The sequence below is a fragment of the Coenobita brevimanus genome, chromosome 77, assembly GCF_032717465.1.
Source record: "Coenobita brevimanus isolate Jiangsu-jjx chromosome 77, ASM3271746v2, whole genome shotgun sequence".
Taxonomy (NCBI): domain Eukaryota; kingdom Metazoa; phylum Arthropoda; class Malacostraca; order Decapoda; family Coenobitidae; genus Coenobita; species Coenobita brevimanus.
In genome coordinates, this window is record NC_137030.1 from 2,272,563 (window position 1) to 2,293,694 (window position 21,132).

The 21,132-nt window shown below is 39.2% G+C and overlaps 1 protein-coding gene and 1 long non-coding RNA gene across 2 annotated transcripts; one reads left to right on the top strand and one right to left on the bottom strand.

Annotated features, from left to right (window-relative positions):
* Positions 1–2,231: 2,231 nt before the first annotated feature.
* Positions 2,232–9,719, bottom strand: Vps28 (vacuolar protein sorting 28). Its single transcript, XM_080279260.1, has 7 exons — positions 9,623–9,719; positions 6,778–6,841; positions 5,819–5,888; positions 5,307–5,432; positions 5,051–5,152; positions 4,377–4,490; positions 2,232–3,480 (listed from the first exon to the last, which is right to left on the bottom strand). Exons 1-7 carry the CDS (start codon positions 9,654–9,656, stop codon positions 3,328–3,330), a joined length of 663 nt encoding a protein of 220 aa, XP_080135386.1. The 5' UTR covers positions 9,657–9,719; the 3' UTR covers positions 2,232–3,327.
* Positions 9,720–10,242: 523 nt separating this feature from the next.
* Positions 10,243–18,683, top strand: LOC145408453 (uncharacterized). Its single transcript, XR_013898923.1, has 7 exons — positions 10,243–10,275; positions 12,128–12,251; positions 14,041–14,153; positions 15,353–15,473; positions 16,772–16,820; positions 17,988–18,066; positions 18,521–18,683. It is a non-coding gene; the product is annotated as an uncharacterized LOC145408453 (long non-coding RNA).
* Positions 18,684–21,132: the final 2,449 nt, after the last annotated feature.

Sequence of the window (21,132 nt, forward strand, 5' to 3'; positions counted from 1 at the left end):
TGTGGAAAGTATTAAGAATATATGGAGTAGATGGAAAGTTGTTGAATGCTGTGAAGAGTATGTATGATGGTGCTATGGCTGCAGTGCGTGTGGATGGTGAACTAAGTGAATTTTTCTCTTTGAAGGTTGGGTTGAAACAGAGATGTGTCATGTCTCCATGGTTGTTCAATCTGTTCATGGATGGGGTAATAAAAGAGGTACAAGGTAGGGTAGTGGATGTTGGAGTGGCCCTGGTGAGAGAGGATAGTGTTTGGAAACACCCTATACTGCTGTTTGCAGATGATACTGTGTTGTTGAGTGAAGACGAAGGGGAGCTGCAAGGCTTGGTGGATGAGTTTGGGAGAGTGTGTATGAAACGGAGTCTAAAGGTGAATGTAGGGAAGAGTAAAGTGATGGTCTTTGAGACAGGTGAAGTTAGTGAATGTACAGCGAGGTTGGATGGTGAGGAATTGGAAAATGTGAGTACGTTTCAGTACTTGGGTAGTGTGATGAGTAAGGATGGAGGTTTGGAGGGTGAAGTGCTTGAAAGGGTACAGCAGGGAAGAAAGGTTGCTGGTTCTTTGAAAGCAGTGATAAGAAACAGGGAAGTGAGCATGGAAGTGAAAAAGTTACTACATGACAGTATTGTGATACCAACTCTAACATATGGAAGTGAAGCTTGGACATTGTTGGAAGGACACAAGTCAAGAGTGAGAGCAGTGGAAATGAGTTATTTAAGAGGAGCCTGTGGAGTCACATGGAGAGACAGGCTGACAAATAAGGATATAAAGGAGCGTTGTGGTGTGGATGTGGATTTGATAGGAAGCGTTATGAGGAACACACTGAGGTGGTTTGGCCATGTGGAGAGGATGGAGGGTGAAAGACTGATGAAGAGAGTGTATGTGAGTGAGGTGGAGGGGGGAAGAGGGAGGGGGAGGCCGAGGATGAGATGAAGGGATGGGGTGGAGAGGTATATGAGAGAGGGGGGTGCGAGTAGGAAGCAGGGCAGTGAAATGGCGGGGGACAGGGCGACGTGGAGGCGATTTGTTTGTGGCCACCCCAAACGGGATTGAGGCGTCTGGCAATAGACAGATAGACATTATTAAGGGAGGTATCCGCTATGATGTTCTTTAGTAAAAACACTGAAGAAGGGGAAGTTTCTTGGCAGACGCATCCCAAACTCTGTAATATACGTACACCCAAAAACTTTTATCTAGTTTCCCAAGTTGGCAATGCCTGTTACTAACTAATGATTACTGTCAGGTCCCACTTTTCACGGGGGTTCTGTACCAGAACACCCCATGAATAACGAAATCTGCGAATAGCCCGAGCCCACCAGAGAAGTCATTGATTTCAATGTCTTAGCTATTCCTATTACCTACAAACCCATTATAACACCTGTAAATGCATTTTATGGCACATTAATACAGTACTTCCTGAAAAGACAGTACAGGAAGATACACAAGCCCTTCTGGGTACAGTGTACTGCACTCACCATGCAATGATGACGATGAGTGTTTGCCATGTGCTGAACAGCATATACCTATACAGGGTAAATGCACAATTTAACTGTATAGGACAGCTTTACTCACAGAAAACATGCAAAAAAAATCACTTATGAACCACTAGGAACAGCTGATGCTATGGGAAAAGCAAGAAATATCTTGAAATAATTTCCCTGAAAAATCCATGAATGTGACCTCGCGAATAGTGGGGGTTGACTATACATTAAGGACAGAGCTTTAGCATTAGTGGGCAGAACTCATTATGCCTCCGAAATATAAATTTACAAGAGACAAACCTTATCACCATAAACTGTAATCTTAGATTCTGTTTCACCATGCATAAAATTATTACACTGTATTCACATTCACTTGAGAAGTGTGATCTTATACCTTGTAACAACTACCAGTAGCAAAACTTGGAAAGTTAATCGCAGTTAGAAAAGGAGAAATGAACTCCAGCTCGGAAGGATGTTGGTTCACAACATATCCAAGTGAGACAAGATGTGTAAACATTCCTATCAGGATACACATGCTTTGATACATCTCACCACAATCTTATCATGGAAATAAACAAATAACATGTGTGCACTATAACACTGTTTGATATCATAGGGTCACAATCATTAAAAAAAAAGAAAAAAAAAAAAATCAGGTCTGGGATTTATGTAGACTACATATATAAAACACAAGAAACCCATCATTTTGTCTATCTTGCTATCATCTAATCCTCTGCCCCAGTTGGAGTGTATTAGTCCAGAGCTTGGCTACTCAGTGCAGACATTTGACCACTCACTCACCTCTGAATGGCATTACATAAGCAATAAACCCCACCTACCCATCAAATGTAAACCCTTATGGGCCACATCTACATGAAATGTTTTCAACCATCCAACCATCAAGCATCCACTTATCATTTACAGTATATGGTCACCACCCAATAAATATGTCTCTTTTTCTTGTTCCTTTATCTTCCACTCACACTGAGAACTCTTACTTAGTGATGTGTCTTGTTGCATTATGCCATGATTAATTGAATGGATGAATTATACCAAATATTGAAAATGTGTTTATTGTGGAGGTACAATAGCTTCAGCCTAACTATGGAGCAAGTAGAGGAGCTCTCCATCAAAAATAATTTGTGGCTCAGAACTTCATTATAATCAGTTTAAAATAATTCATGATCAGCTATCATTATAAAATTATTTTGGTATAATGTCCACAGTAAATTATATAAAAGTTGACTGCTAGTTTGTCTTGGTTACATTATCAATAATGCTGAATAAAATGTGATACTATAGAACACATCTCTGACTTAAAATGAAGACTGTATTACCTTGCTTGATCAGACAGTGGTAGTAGAGTTAGGAGACTGGCTTTCTCAGACACCATGACTGTTGGAGAATAAGACTAAAGACCCATGTGTCTGATGATTGATCCAGCCTACTTAAAGATTATTTTATATGTATATCATTATCATCATCATCATCACCATCCTGCTTCTTTTTCACAAACAAAGGTCAGGTCAGGTAGAGACCAGAAAGCAAGGAAAAGAAATAAAAATATTGTGGGAGAACTAATCACCAGCATGCCCAATGAAATACGTCACACACTCATTCACTCACCATTCATACTTCCTGAATCTTGGTTCCATCTCACAGTCACACCTTTCACATGTAGCTTCAATATCAACAATCAAATAAGGGTCACATTTAAATACATATACCTGGTAACATTTGTCAGTGGAAAATACCATTAGGATGATGAAGACGATGAAAGATGATGGGTATAATTCATCTAGCTATTCTGTGACCTATTCTGCCCATTTCCCATGACCTGGCGAGATTTAGGTGTGCTGAAGGAGACGATTGAAGGCATTGTAAGCAGACTCCAGGTCAAATATCATCTGCCGCACCTCAGTCTCAGAGAGGGTTTCATCTGCGGTCATTCCCTCCAGGGTACTGATCCATTCTCGCACCTTGGCTCGTCCATCGAAGTCCTGCGATGGTGCAAAAAGTGTGGTAATAGACAGTACACCTTAACTAAGCAGTTTTCATCCTGTACCCCAATGGCAGCCTAATATAAAATTGTGGCTCTCCAGTCTTCCCATAATATCATATTCTAGGGTTAATCTCTTCTTACAGCTCAATGACAAAATTTGATCAAGCTACAACTCTGCACTCACCCCACAGAACTTCTCTGTGACTAACATCATATTCTAGTGTTAATCTCTTGTTACTTCTCAGCATTTAAGATGAAGAAATGCTAAATTCAGGCCAAGTTAAAGCTGTGTGCAATGATATGTACACAAAATGAAATTAGAAATAGTAGCAGCCAGTCCCATAGTATTCCTCTACATAGGGTATAAGGGCCAGAGGGTGGGCAAACCAAGATAAAATATTTTTAAAGGCACAGTATATGACCAGATTATGTCCTTGGCAGTATTACAGGCAGCCAAGGATGCAGTTTTAAATACTGTAACACTTTCCATACAACTGGTACCCCATCAACTGGGGGAAACTGGCAAATCAACTTTATAAAATGCACTGAAACTTCAATCAGCAATTTTTCTATAATTTCCTGGGGACTTATTAACAAAAAAAGAATGCCCCTACAGCAAGGGGTGACTTATTTACAAAGGAGCTAATAACTGGATTACCCTGTTCAGTGTCATCATGACTTGGCTTATTTTGCTGGCACTACTGTTCAGTATGATGATGCCTTATTACTTGTTAAAACTAATTCCAAACAAAATACAGTTCTTTCAAAACAGAAATCCAATATAACCATCACTAACCTCCTCACTTCAAGATGTCTCCCTTAAGCTGAATAAAACAGGATTACTAGCAAAAATAAATAAAATAATTATACTGAAAGAGTTAAAGTGAAACTGACCTGTGGTATAAGAGAGAGTCGGGTCATGTTCTCATGCAGATCTTTCAGATCAGGCTGCAGCTCATCATTAGCATTGATACCCAACCTCAGTTTATCCATTAATGTGATGAACAACTGCAAAACACAAGATTAATTAGTACTGTCTTTTGTACAGTTGGAAATTCAAGTTGCCATCTTCATCATTATCTCCAGTGTCTTGCTTCCTCACAGGATCCCCTCATATGCTATCATATGCTATGAAAAGATTGTTCCCTGGCTACTATATCCTTACATACTGTATATCTCTCAGTTACCCTTTCTGTTCTTTTTTCTTTTTTTCCCACCTCTCTTTCTCTCCAATATCTGTTCTACTCTTTTCTTCCACAAGTACAGACAATATCATTAAAAAATGGCTTAAAATATTTCACAAGTATTTGATAATTTTACTTACTTTTGGTAGGAGATAAAGTCTGGACGATCATACAGATACAAAAAAAATGGAGTTTGCTTTTTTTTTTTTTTTTTTTTTTTTTTTTAATGAATCTGAGCATACGCTAGACACTCCATTCCCTGATACCCAGCCACCCTTCTATCTGCAACACACAGCACCACACACCCTCCATGTCACTATTCATGCAAAGGGGATCAAAAGACCCTTCAACAGCAACAACATCAACAAAGTAGGATCAACTCACAGACACAATGTCAGCAATACACTTGCTGGTGTTGCCCTTATCATCCTTGATGGTGATTGGTCGATCTTCACGGATTCTGTCTAGGGCTGCTGGACAGTCAAGCTGGAAGGTCAGAAGAATTAGACTCAAAAGATTTTTTTTATCACCACCAACACCATTATTCTCATCCTCATCACTGTCATTCATTAGCTATATGGTTACAACCCAACACAGTACATGGTTTTCTTTCCAAAAACTCACAAGATTTTGCACCAACCTTATACTTTTTGACAAATGCCTCAACACTAGGGAACTCATCACACTGCACCAACTTGAAGGCTGCCTTATACTGCACCAGGAGCTTGCTGCACCATGCTGTGTACTCCTTTGGGGCTACCACATCCTGCAAAACAAAGTTTTACAATAAGTCCTTGTTATGTCTTGATATCAGTGCCATTCAACTGTTCAAAATGAAGAATTATACAGGTAGTGAAAAGGTTAACTAATGTTGTACCTGTATTTAGCCACAAACAACTTTGCTCAACTTAGCACAGACCTCTACCAGTAAGATGAAAACTGAATATAGCTCCTCCATTGCAAGAAGTCTCTTAAATTAAAATAAAACCATATGGTGATAGTATTACCACATAATACAATATGTCCTTGGAGTGAAGTGGCTAATCTTCAGTCAACTCTTGGGGACTGAACCTGTACAAGGCCATAGCTTCAACTGGGGCATTCTAACCACTAAACCACCCAGCACCAGGACACTTAACATCAGTCACTAACCTTGATGTACATCTTCTCCAGAGACTGAAGAGTATTTATCACAGCGTACAATTCAGCCAGATTGTCATACCTGTAAGAAGGAAGTGATGTGAGGTAAAACTATTCATCTTCTTCATCATCATCATCATCATCAACATCCTAACCCAACTCCTGTTATGAATGAAATGGGTAGGTTCCCTAAATGGTCACATATGGTAAAACTACCTTATCATCATCACCATCATATCACTTTATCCCAACATTAATTCCCACTAATGACATTAATGTTAACTTAAGATGCAGGAACATGCTAACATACAGAGTGCCTTAGTATGCAGCAAGCTCGCCTAACCAACAAATGAAAAGAATTTAAACTTACTATAAACTGGGATCTCTTAATTCAAAATACTACAGTATATTGTGTTTGTTATAAATACCAGGCTAAACATTATTAACTTCAAAATGTGTAAGCACACAAGTCAAGAGTGAGGGCAGTGGAAATGAGTTATTTCAGAAGAGAATGTGGTTACATGGAGAGACAGACTGATAAATGAGGAAGTGAAGGAGCATTGTGATGTGGATGTGAGAGAGTGTTAGGAGAAATACATTAAGGTGGTTTGGCCATGTGGAGGGAATAGAGATCGAGAGATTAACGAGGAGAGTGTAAGTGAGAGAGGTGGAGGGGGTGGAAAGGGAGGGGGAGGCTGAGGCTGAGATACAGGGATGGAGTGGACAGGAATTTCAGAGAGGGTGGTATGAGTAGGGGGGAGGGTAGTGAAATGGCGGGGGACAAGGCGACATGGATTAAATTTGTTTGTGGCCGTCCCTTACAGGATTAAGGCATCTGGCAATAGATATAGAAATTGTGTAATACAGCACAGGTATGTAGCAGAGTACCAGTATATTTAATACTTTATTTACTGCTCTTTTACTGTATGGGTTAAGAAAACATTAAAAGGACAGTACCTTAATGCACTTACTTCTCTCTCTCCCGAGCATTGGTGTACAACTTCACTTCCTCATACAGCTCAGGCCGATTATGGTCTAGGCGAAAAGAAAAAAATGAAGAAAAAATTGGGCATACACCAGCTCAGTGATTCTGCTACTGTTATACAAGTATTTACATAAATTTCCACTATAGTTTCTCTACATAAAGTTCTCATTATACCAAGGAACTTTTCCAAGCACAATTTCTTCCTAAGAACTGACACTGTAAATTGGTGGGAACTGGTAAATCAGCTTTACACACAGCACCAAAACTTTAACAGACAATGTCTCTGTAATTTACAGCAGAATTATTGGTAAAAATAAACATCAAATTAGGGACTTTGGCGAAAGCTTTGCCATTGCACTTGACATCTCAAAGGCTTTCGATCGAGTCTGGCATAAATCTTTAATTTCCAAACTGCCCTCCTACGGTTTCTATCCTTCTATCTGTACCTTCATCGCTAGCTTCCTTTCTGGTCGTTCTATAGCTGCTGTCGTAGACGGCCATCGTTCTTCTCCTAGATCTATCAACAGTGGTGTTCCTCAGGGCTCTGTCCTATCACCAACTCTCTTCCTTTTATTCATCAATGATCTTCTAAGCTGTACATCTAACTCTATCCACTCATACGCTGATGACTCCACCCTTCACCTTTCCATTCGGTTCCCGCAACGCCCATCTCAACAGTTACTTCAAGAAACAAGGGATGAGGCTATGGCACACCTAATGTCTGACTTGGCTCATATCTCTGACTGGGGTAAAAATAATATGGTTGTCTTTAATGCTTCTAAGACTCAGTTCTTACACCTATCAACCCGACAAAATCTTCCACAGGTATACCCACTAATGTTTAATAATATTCAGATTAATCCTGCATCATCCTTGAACATGCTTGGGGTTTCATTTACTCGGGATTTATCTTGGAAAGATCATATTGCATCTCTTGTAAAATCTGCTTCCAAGAGATTGGGTGTGCTAAGCCGACTCCGCTCTTTCTTTACCCCTGCACAATTGTTGACTCTATACAGGGGTTTTATCCGCCCCTGTGTGGAGTACAACTCTCATGTGTGGGGAGGCTCCCCACATACAGCTCTTCTCAATAGGGTGGAGTCAAAGGCTTTTCGTCTCATTAACTCTCCTCCTCTTACTGACTCCCTTCAACCTCTGTCTCTTCGCCGCACTGTTGCATCTTTATCTCTTTTCTATCGCTACTTTAATGGTCACTGCTCCTCTGAACTGTCTGCTTGCATTCCTCCACCTCTACGACGGGCGCGTAGCACCCGTCTGGCAGCAAACTCTCATCCCTTTTCTGTCCAACTCTCTAATGCAAGAGTTAACCGTTACTCCCAGTCTTTCATTCATGCAACGGGTCAGCTCTGGAACTGTCTCCCTCTGTCTGTATTTCCTCCTGCCTATGATCTCCAGTCTTTCAAACGCAGTGTGTCCAGGCATCTCAAAATGATCGGATCTTGAATTTGGCTCTCTATTGTATTTTGTTTTTCTCTTGGAGGGAACTGTTACTGCGGGCTCATGGCCTTTGGTTCCTTCTTCCTCGCATAAAAAAAAAAAAAAAAAAAAGGTGACATATACCAGGTTTACTGTATCTTTTCAGGTAAAATGAGAATTAAGAATTTCAATATTGTTAAACACTTAAAAAAAAAAAAAATACTGAGAGCCTGCAAAACCTGACAATTCTATTCTGATGGCCTAAAAGATTAACATAACTCCTTCAATCCACCCTTTATTGGAATATGACGTTTATCTTGCTGTGGCTACTGCTAGACTGATAAATTACATCCTTTGGTGAGACATCTTTCTGGGACTATTATTGCAATCTCCACAAAACTTTCTTCTGCTCAGGGGATACTTTTGGGACTGGAGGTGTAAGGTAAAACCAATTCAACATGGGTTCCTAAATGAATAAAACTGGGTGGCAGTAGCAAGACTATAAAGGACATCACCTGGATTCATGAAGTTATGCATATAACTTACTGACATACTCTGACAGGTGCTGGCATCATGTGATCATCATCCACTCACTTGATGTAGTGCTGCTTACTTCTGCCTTCACCTGTATCAATTTTTCAGCATCTGCCCTCCTCTCTTCCTATTGCTCCCATCTTTTCTGTCACTTTTTAATACTTTTTAGGTGACATTATATTGTATAACATGCCTATTGGTTTCCTGTAAGCCAAGAAACCACTTACAACACTGGGTGGTAACCATATATATAATCAACCCACACATGTTCCCTACATGTCAACAAGTGGGTTGGCAGAGGGTTGACATCCCTCCCCATAAAACAACTCAAAGACAAACAGCCATCCCTTACAGGATTATGGTATCTGGCTATAGACAGACTGTCTGAAACTGCAAATTTACATATGATACAACCTAACCTGACTTTGGGGGAGGAATGAAAATTGTTGGGGACACTAAAAACTGATCAATATATCACTGGAAGCAAATTAAGACAAAATGAGTAAAATATAAATCTGGCTGAAAAATAAAAGGGCATTTACCCAAGTTCTACAACGATTCTGAGGTGCACTGTCATGACTGGGGGGAAAAAAAATGAAAACTGGAGCAACAGAACATTATAATGCTGGCCTACATTATACAAAGAATAATAAATAGTGTACTTTTCTACAAAAATCAATAATATACCGTGACAGCTGACACGTTCCTCCTATCTATATTGTTCTATATATCTTAATGCCTTCAAAAAAAAAAAAAAAAAATGAAAACCTTATCATATTATGCTTATAGTTTTCACATTCCCCAACAATAATTTAACACATGTGGATATATAACTGAGTCTCAATAATTCACATTCTCACCCTGTGTATTATTTGAAGATAAACCAGCAAACATGGTGATATATGACGTCAGAACAAAAATTTCTTCCCGTGATGAAAAATGACGTTTCCTCCGAGGTGCGTGTTCGAAATGCATAACATTCGGCAATAATTCCGTGACATATTGATACACACAAAATCGGTCACTTATTTTTAGCTCAAAAGACTGCCCTTATCATAAACGGAATGAGGTGCAGCAGTAATACTATATAATAAAAATTTGATTTTAAGAAAACCCCTCAGGCCGAACTTAGCGAAAATCTCTCTCTCTCTCTCTCTCTCTCTCTCTCTCTCTCTCTCTCTCTCTCTCTCTCTCTCTCTCTCCTACAGATCGTACTACAAATCTGAGATTATACTGCTGAGAGAAATCAATATATTAATAACCGATATTTATGAGTACATTTATTGCAAATGAAGCAACAAAATTTTTTTATCAACATTATCCCTAAAACATAAACGAAATTATGGCTATTCCTGACTACTATTTAGTTAGAAAGGTCACACATTATTTACAGCATAAAAATCTTGCTCATTTTTAAATCACTGTTGAAAAACGAAATTAACTTCTTCCCGGAAGAGCAATTTTCGTTCTCACTCGTTCCTGAACCACCCACGAAGGAGATGGCGACGTCAAGGTGAGAATTTAATCTTACTTCATCCATTTCTTTTTGGTATAAATTTCCATATATTCTATGCACATTACTCCAGAGCTTTAAAGTATTCTAGAGTGTTTTACGTAATTCAGAATTTTATTAATACATTTATCCAAGCGAGTTGGGATAAAACATGCTTTTGATACTTTACACATTTCGGTAAATTTCATTTCTTATGTTGGCATATTAAATCGTAGTAATTACTGTCAGTGCGTCTGTAAAACTAAATAGTTTTCAGTATTAGTGGTGACCTTGATCGCAGACATAATTTTCATTACCCCATCTAGCCTCCCTTATATTTCCACTGCCTCTCATTTCCCCATTCATTGCCCAATTTCCCTTCCAAATTTTGCACATCATAATTCGTACCATACTGTACTGTATATATTTTAACCTGCCCTTGCCGGTCCTTTCTCCCATTTTTCCCCTCGACATTCCTTCCCATTTTTTAATAAAAAAAACTCGGTTCCTCCCAGACAGTAACCTGCTTCTGAGATAGTCATTAGTCAGTTATTGGAGGATTTTTCTTCCCAACTGTAAATGTTCCTATGATGGGTCTTGAATGATGGGTGAATGTGTGACTCATTTTCACTACGGCATTGGGAATGCGAATACAGTCCTAAACCGATACTTCACCCCACGTGTGTGCACGGAGGTGAGGTAGAATGAGATTAATGATTTTCACATCAGTAATATGAAGCAGGAAAATTACTTCTGGCAGTCACTTAATTCTATGTGTGTTTTATTATTTTGATTGGAACAGTTTACTGTACATGTAAAGAAGTACTGCACTGTACATTAGAGTTATACAAGAATCAGACAAACACAGTAGTTTAGTTTTATTGCTAATGAATGATAAAAAGTAAAAACTGATAAATCAGCAAGAGAAATGCTGATGCTAGGGCAATTATCACCTATCAACTGAACTGATTGCTCTAGACATTCCTCATCAATAAGGGAGATCTAAGGCAGTTTCAGATTTTTTCTAGGGTTGGGCCAATAAGCAAATTTGCCGATTACAGATTACTGATTTATCAGTAGTCAATAATTGGCTGACACTGATTAATGGGCCAGTTATTAAGAAATTTTAAATGTAATTAATCTTCCTGAAATTATTGGTAGCACAGAGTTAAAGACATCACCCTAATGTTATTTTTGACTGTACTGCCCAACTGCTATCTGTATGGAGAGCAAATAGTTTGTCATTTGCCACTCTTCTGTACAGTACAGCAGTTTTGCTTTTGCAATACCTTGTTCTGTGCATCATGGTTGTAAATGTTACAATTTGTTATTTTTCTTGTTCTTGAGGTGATCCTAGATGCTACTGGAAATGGTAGTGTACAAACTAATATACATTTGTATAGGAACTTCCATGAAATAAATGCTTTGGAGAGATGTCAGAGTTTTGGTAACATCACCATACTCACATACTGACATAAGTTATGCAGGTTAGTAGAAAAGACAGAAATAGGGATCTTCAGCTAATCGACAAAGTGGCCGACGAGGCAGGTTACCTGCCGATTAATCGGCCTAACTCTAATTTGTTCCTCTGTGTTTATAATGGTTATCAAAAAGGGTTCCTTATAACAATGATTCCCTGCACTTTGCAACATTTATTTATGTGAAGCCCAGAGTCACCGTTATGGCTGTGTGCCTGATTGGTGCTAGGGTGTTCACAAAGTATTTCCTTGTCCTTATGCCCTGGCACTGCCCTATGTGTTGCCGGTCACAAGACAATGAACAGAATATTTAACTGCTGGCATTTCTCATATCGTACCATATCGGAAGATTTCTTTTCAATGCTTAGGCTATATTACCCGGAGTTTTTTTACAGAGATGGGTGTCTACAGTTTTGTAAGAGAACCAGATATGTCCAAGCATTCAGAGCCATGAAAGTGAGAGCCATCTGATACACAACTGAAAATAATGGAAGCAGGATCACAATTTGTCATAAACAGGTATATATATTATTATTATTATTTAGTAGCTTTGTATAATGTGTTAATAATAAACATAAGTGAATTCCCTAGTTGCTAGGTAAGGCTATTTATGGATATTAGGGTGTTCACAGATTAATCATGTTGTCCAGTGGCCCTGGCAGCACTGAATGTGTTGCTGGTCACAGAGATGATGTACAGTTCAGTATAACATCCATTGATCTTTCCTTTAACATGACTAATGTATTTTCTGCCGATCAGTTTTGGCATTTTGTATGACATATAAATGAGATACAGCATTCTGAAGATTTTTTACTGGGGTGTAGGATCAGTGATAAAATGTTATGCCTAATTAAGGTATGACAGACATCTGTTTGGGAATGGCGGCCAGTGATAAGTTGGGATCAAGGTAATTGTACACATAAGTACCTGTACACGAGCTTCACTCTTGCAGCTTATTTTACTAACCAGTTGGAGAGAGAATGCTGTGGCTTTGTTGTATACTTTGCATGTCACTTTATTGTGACTGGCACCATATCGTATACTGTTGTAACAACCAAACATTCAAGATGGAGAGCACTGGTTTCAGGACAAGTCAGAAAATGAAGGAAAAAAATGGGGGGAGGGGTAAGGTTGGTAATATCATACCCAGATTCCCACAGAGGTTCTGAAAAAAGCCGTTTAGATCTCAGTACTTTGAGCATGGAGGATTACATAGCCTTCATTAATCCATTCAGGCTCTTTTCAGAGCTAAATAAGTACAGTGGAGGCTGTAAGAAAAACTATACTGAAAAGGTTAGGGATGCTACAGACACTTCTTAGTCTTGTATCTGTGCTGGATGGTGGGGTTGTAATTTCCTTTAATGGCATTATAGAAGTATTGCCTATAAATTTCCATAATTGCCAAATTGATATTACAGTACTGTACTAAAAAGCGTGGCCTGGGAGAGCTAGGATTACAGAGTTGAGAGGAAGGATGGGACTGAAGTGTATTGGTGCTGTAATGAGGAAGGGTAGATTGAGATTATTTGAGCATGCCAAGAGGATGGAACTTCAGTAAACAAGTTGACCCATGCAAGGGGGCTCCTACAAGAGTGACTAAACTACCATACTTGAATAAGACATGGTTAGCAAAGAAGAATATTTATGTATGTATATTAGATGAACTGTATACAGTATGTAGCACAAAAGTACACAAAGAACAGTTTGCTGAACATGAACATGCAAGAAAGTAGATACGTAGTGCATGGGCGCCATGAGGGGAATGGTATTTATGCTTGACCTACGTGATTTACACCTGGGAGCAAAGGGGATAATTTAAAATTAAATGTAAGTAATATTCATATTCTAATTTCCCATGAATGAAATATCTATATTGTTAATAGTTTGTTATAAACAATTGAAGCCCAGAGTCACCGTTATGGTTCTGTGCCTGACTGGTGCTAGGGTGTTCATAGATTATTATGTTGTCTTATGCCCTGGCAGTGCCCTATGCATTGCTGGTCACAAAACAATGCACAGAACATTGTAACACAATCCTGACTTTGACAGCCTAATTAATTGTGGCCAAGTTCCTTCATTTCCTTTCCCCTTTCTGGTTGTTTTTCCCGAGCTGAGAAGGTCTTAGCGTATTTCTTTGGCTGCCCATGGGTGAATTTTACAATTGGCATGACCAGTGTAAAGATGCATTGAACTAATAGCTGAGGTTTTGACCCAACTTGCAGTCTGATTTTTGCTTGGAAATATGCGGAGTTCAGCACTGCACTGTTCTGTGTCTTATTTTTATTTATTTATTTATTTATTTTTACAGGGATGCATGGTGTGTGAATTGCATTGTGTAAAAGAGAACAGCAAATATGATGTCCAGAAAAGAGCTTGATATGCAGCACAGAAAATGACTACCAGCCAACCACCAAAGATAAGGTAATGTGAATGCTGCCGAGAGGTATAACAGTTTTACATTAATTTAAGTTACAGCTGGGTTGTTAGTGATTTGTATTTATCTACCTCTTCCTGGTTACCTTATGTTCTGACTAGCTGAGTATGTAGGTTAATTAAGTGATATTTAAGGTACTTAAATGAGACTGCCTGTACTGTACTGAATGAGCTATAGTAGAACTTTTGTAATGACTTGCATACCTGGGACCATGTTCATTAAAGTTTATGATGCAGACAAGAATGTATGGTTTTGCTTTTATCTTTGCTCAGTCGGTAGAGAGGCGGCCTGCAATCCTGATGGACCCAGGTTCGAATCCCGGCTGGGGCAGGGAACAGTTTAAGGATTTGAATTTCACAGAAGCAGACTTTCCTGATCTACCAGACGACCCGCCGACATGTCATAAAAGTACCCCCGCTAATACCAATACACAGTCCTGTATGAGACAGCCCTAGCATGTATTCAATATGGACAGTGGGTGTTAGCACCGAAGTGGTGACATGTGGAGGTGTAGGAGGACTACTGGGCCTTGGGATAAGCTACTGCCCCCGAGATATAGGCCCTGAAGCCTTTGCCCAGAGTTGGACACATAAAAAAAATAATAATAATAATAATAACACGGACTTTGACATGGGAACTTGGAACTTGTTATAAGATCCAGAGTTTGTTACCATAAGCATGTGAAGCCCAGAGTCACCATTACGGCTGTGTGTCTGACTGGTGCTAGGGTGTTCATAGAGTATTATATTGTCCTATGCCCTGGCAGCGCCCTATGCATTGCTGGTCACAAGACAACGCACAGCTGATTTTACAGTCCCTGTCGTAGGTTGCTTTATTTTTTAATTTAATATTTCCAGTGTCCACAGTAAAAACATGCATATAGAATTTCTATTTGTAGCTGAAGTGTCACATTCCATGAGTTTACAGTTTCATTCGTACACAGTTTCAGTTGTATGGGTGAAATTGATATTTTGGAGCACATCCTTAACCTATAATGGGGACTGTCTTTAAATACTTGTTTTAACATCCATGTAATCATTTTCATTTTTAGCAGTATTCTTCTGTGATTTATCCCTCTGCTGTGCTTTCTTGCTTTCTGAACCCTAAGGTACCTAAATCTGTCCTTAAGTGTGAAAAAGATGTCACGATGATGGTCACTAGCATTTTAAAATATGCATTTTTACAGGGCTGTAGCATATGGCACAGAAAGGAAGAGGGGAGATGCTATATCCAGAAGACAGTGGGATATATGATGTGTCAATAAGCCAATCTTCTGAAAACCAGAAAATCTTATCACTGCTGAAAAGGTATGGTGTAATATTTGTGACGAGTCAGTTCGATAGGTACAGCTGTATAGCCATTGATAATTTATTTTTATCCTGCCTCATTCGTAGGATCTCTGGTATCTTTTTATAGCTTTTAAGGAATGAATACAGGCATTTATGTATTGCAGCAATACGGAATATGTTTAGTGCAGGCAGTGGGGACAAGTCAGCTTATTACGTGACTGAACAGGGCCATGCCTACAGCTTGAATACACAGTTGTGCTTGATTGAAATTCAGTGAGCCTTTGTTATTAGGTGGGCATAAGTTTCCTTTGTTATTATACAAATTGACCTTCAAATCTAACCACTTAACCATCATCTAAGCTGAAAGGGGTTAAGGATCATCATCAGGTGAAAACTGGATATTGATATGAAGGGTTTGATGCCATCTGCAGTTACTACATGGATCAAGTATCAGACCTTAACAGTCTTAATGCCAGTTCAGGAGTAAAACAAATCTGGAGCTGTATTGCAAATTAGCAGTGAGGATCTTTATAGTTAGCTTTCTCCTCTGAGATGAACACCTAGGCTGCAGCTGGAAGTAGATATTGTATTGTAATGTGTGTACTTGAGGTGGTGATTGTAAGCAAGTGAAGCCCAGAGTCACCGTTAAGGCTGTGTGCCTGGCTGGTGCTAGGGTGTTCGCAGATCATTTTTGTTGTCGACTGCTCTGGTAGCACTCTGTGTTGCTGGTTACTTGACAACATACACTTATGTATATGCTACTTTTATTATATGTATATGCTACCAATCCAATGCCATCCACATTTCTCAAGTCCTCGTCAAGCATTTAATGAATTTTCGGTTATCTCATAGGTTTGCCAGCTTTCTCATGGCCTTCATAGTTCTCATTTATCCTTGAACATCAGACTTTCCTTCTGAGTTTGTCCAAATCATATTGCTATCACACAACTATCTTGAGTAACTCCTACCATTGCCACAGCCTGCTGGAAAGTGTCAGTGAATTTTAATCATTGGGGGTACAGTAAGTGACACAGGGTTGCCTAATATTTCTTTCTGTATACATTTCCCTGCAAGTTAATATTCCCAGAGTGAGCAAGGCTTGGTATGTTTCAGTGCTCGTAGGTGATTCATATGACATGCCCCAAGTAGGCAGTGGTAGACAAACTTTTTTTCCCCTGGCTGTACCACTTATGAAATTAATGAGTAATGACCAGTTACATAATAGGAGAATTGTACCAGTATTTGCAAGATAGTCTCTCTTTTTTAATACTGTTTAGGTTCATTCAGATTGTAATAAACCTGTATTTCATTTCTAGATACTGTATGCAGAATCCAACAAGAAGCAATGATGTCAGTTGGATAAAGGTAAAATAACTTATAGTACTCCCCCCCCCCCCCCCCTGTTACGACTAGTCTGACCTGTCCTTCAAAGTTATGGGGTAACCTTAGTGTAGGCCCATATACTGCACTACATTTTATGTAGTGGCTGGGGAATTATGTTCGGTATGATGAGGCATAGTAGCCCTACAGCAAATTTCACAACAAACTCTCCACATTTTGGCGTTAGTTTGCAGACTGCACTCTGTGACAGTTCTGCATGTGAACTGGATTACTTTATATGTCTGCTATAATAGAGGCAGAGGCATCAACTGTGTAGTGGAAATTTACACTAGCACATTGCGGTTATTGCTACATGACTAAATTATATTGAGTACATGAACATCATTAGAAGTTCTTAGTGTAGCTGCTGCCAGACTATCTTGCCTATTACGAGATCACCTGTGAAGGTGTAAGAAACTACAAGAAATCTTGCATCCTGTTTTCAAATATATAAGTGCAGTAAATTACAGAATGATAACCTGTAAAACACCATTGGTACCAATGAAGCTGAATTTCCAGCCGACATTGTGGAACAGATATACTTTGTTACCTCTTGGTAACCCTGCTCCATTTAAAATTTAGTTGAAATACACATCAGACATGTTTGGGGGTTCAGCATATTAAGGGTAGACTTGTTGCAGGTGATGTGAATGTTTCCTGTGGTTAGTTGCTGTTATTTTGTACTGCTTTATATTCATTGAATGTTAATATAGCAGTATTTGAATTATTTAAACTTTATGGGACAACACAGGATTAGATGAAGAATGAATGAAATGAGAATTACCGTACATAAGCTGTTAGATACTTTTCTCATTTGTGACATGCATTTTTTGCTATGAAATTCAGAGTAATCACAATGGTTCACTTTTTTATTTAACTTGCTGTGTATAAAAGTAATTCCACGAATCCTGGTGATTATAGTTTATTCTAGCATACTGACAGGTATATTAACTTAAAAGGGTACTCATACTGAAGGTTTGTGTAGGCCATATCTACTGTAAGCCCTGTAGCCTGAAGAGTAGTTAAGTTGAAGAATCTTACAATGTGAAATTGAGACAATGAAAACCTACCAAACCCTCAATCTTCTGACAATTTTCTTGGCTTTAGCTATAACTTCTAACTGATATCTGGTATAATATCAATCCATTGCAGGAACAACATCCCTGCATGTCTGTCGGCTATCCACATACAGATGAACCTTGGTGGCAGTTTTCATCATTATTGCATAAAGGTAAGAAAGCATTATGAAGTATAACAGGCAATCATCAGTGTAAGGGATGTTCCAAATTATCAATAAGCTTTTCCCATGCATTTGTAAATTTGGGTAAAAGGCAAATTAGCATATTATGAAGCAGTAGAACTAAGATAATTTAATATTTTACTGCAAGTATGATTTAACCAGTACTGTAAATATGTAATGATTGTAATATGTAACTTGTCCCTTTACGTCAGAGACTAGTTTTATTCTTGTTCCCTCATTTATGTAGGCGATGTCCTTTCCTTTTTCTGCAATTAGTCTTAATTAGGTTGAATGGGTGAAGGACACCTGCCACACATGATGATAGAACTTTATTTTGAAAGACAGTGAGAAATCTTATGGCTTAATCTTTTCTGACATTATTGGCTTTTAGATAAATTATTTTATAGATGTATGTGGTTATTTGCGTAATTTTCATCTTTCTCAGGCATGATAAGACACTGATGCCATAATAGGACTGCCTGTGATGTCCATCCAGTCCAGATATTCAAGATGAGAGCGACCAGTCACATGCCTCAGCAGTAGTGTGTGGACAAGAAACTCGGTATTATAGAATTAAACTTTATGGACCACATCCATAATAAATAAAATCCAGTTGTATGCAGATTTTACTAACCTATCCATTGTATAAACAGGTTATTTCATGAACTTCCACAATTTTAGCATTTGATGCTGAATGCTTGTAGGTTTACGATAAATTTCAAGTTATCTCTAGCTTTGGGATGAATAAGAATATCGATTCCCCTCTTTGACACTGAAATACACGTTCTTGGGGATACTGAAGAAAGCAATGCAATAGATATTCTGAATTTGTACAGATCATGATTTAAAGGTAGAACCACAGTGAATGTGTTAATGATAACTTGTACTGTCAGTTGCAGTACAGTAATTAACATGTTGACTGGGAGGAGACACCCAGTTCTGTCATCTGAAGGAATATGGGATGAAGTGGGGAAAACAGGGTACCACTGAAAAATTATGGATGACGGATTGAGACAATAGGTGAGGGTGTAACGTGCGAGAGGATTAAGCAGACTGTGTAAGGGGTGCTGTAGGATTGATAGGAAGGAATGATGGGCAAGTAGGGGGTATGACAATAATGAGAGACTACAAAATGGACTGGCAACGACAAAATAAATCTGATTAAGGGGGCAAATGCACGGTAAATATGATGGGATGTTCAGTAACATGGATGGTAGATGATGCTGAGTGGGTGACTACAAAGGAATGTGAGGGATGGCAAGATGGAACTTGACAGAAGAGAAGGGGTGGGTCAGTATGGTAGGGGAGAAATTACGTAGCCCACTGAAAGACCTAAGAGACTGGGAACGGATAAACTTCATCGTACAGAAGGGAGTGATGGAATGAAGCAATGGATGTATGAGATTTAAATTTGTAGCTTCATTTTAGCCTAAAACTGCAATCTCTTCATCTTAAACACTGATAACAACACTAGAAATAATGTTGGTCACGAAGTACTGCTATCAGGAAGCAGAAATAGGACAGAAATCTGGGTGAGATTAAAGTGAAAGGGCTAAACTAAAATCAAGTAAAGCAATGAGTCGTTCCCCGTTGCCTTGTGTGGGTGGCAGTGGGATTGTTGATGTAGCCGACCCCGCCCTAGACCCGCCACCTTCCAGACGTACGAATCAAAGTGCCACTCCTTGGGCCGCATCTTCGAGGAGTTAGGACTGAGCACCTCCTCCTTAGCAACTTATTTTTTTTTTATATTATACTCTGTAATTCACTCTTCTGCAGCTTATGTCTTTCCGATGTAGATGTAGTGGTCTGATTTTTTTTTTTCGCCCTTTGACGCATAGAGGCTTTGAGCTACGTTTCTCAGTTCCAACATTTAAGACGAGAGTGATCAGGCTCACTCATCCCTGAGAGGCATTATATTAACCATAAAACCCAGCATCCTTCGGGCGTAAACCCTTATGGGCCCCATCCCGTTGGAGCACCGGAGGATTTGGTTATACGGTTACCACCCAACATAGTAAAGTTTCCCGAGTTACAGGAAACTATTTCGCTGGTCACTCCTTTACTGTAGAGTCGCCTGGTGGCATAACTACATCAAGTGAAGGGATGGAATACTAATATAGCTACCATATTGATGATGATGATGAGGTGCAAGCAGCTAAGGGAACAACTCAGGTGGCCCATGTGGAATAAGGACCCTTGCACAGTTGTGATAAATACACACATACCTTTCACTACACCAATGCAGTTTATTCTTGCTACATCTTTTTTTTTTTTTTTCCAGTCTGGAGATGTTAGATATAACCTTCATTAACTTCTTCACTACTCTTACAGTAACTTTTTGAAGAAAATCGCGTGGTAATAGCTTTAATAACGTTTCTGTGGTACTCCAACGCAGTGAAGCTGTTGAGAAGGTAGGGCGATGTACTCGTATATAATTCTAATCAGTGGGGTAGCTGGGTGGTGCTTTCCCCTCTTTTGAAATTTTGGATTTTGTGTGAACCCCCCGAAAATAGGACTTGGCCCTACCTTCCCCATCCTAAGCCCTGCAATCAGAGGACCTAGCAAATTTATGCACGTGTGGCTTTTTCCATTTTCTTGATGCTGCATCCAACTCTGGACACAAGTTGCCTAATCCGTTCTCGAAGTCTACTGAATGAACAAACGCGAGGCTGATCCTGTGCAGCCCTCAAGTCTATAGAGGAAATTTTTCCTTTTGCAGGTTATTCAAGTAGCTCAGTGGCAGAATAAGACAACACAACGTCTTATTATCCTTTCCATTGAACTTCGTAACCTGCATCGTATTCTAGTAGTGCTAATCTCTTTTACAGATCAGCTTTCAGGATGGAGATTACAATTTTAGGCCGTGAAAGTGAACCGAGTATAGCAAGGCATATGGATATTAAGATACCCAATGTCAAATGTGTGTAAGTGGATGTGTTGCCTCTCTTTACTGTCAGACGATTTTACTCAGTATAGGACAGCTCGGAGGGGGAAGAGGGAGGGGGAGACTGAGGATGAGATGGAGGGATGCAGTATCTCGAGAGAGGGGGGTGTAAG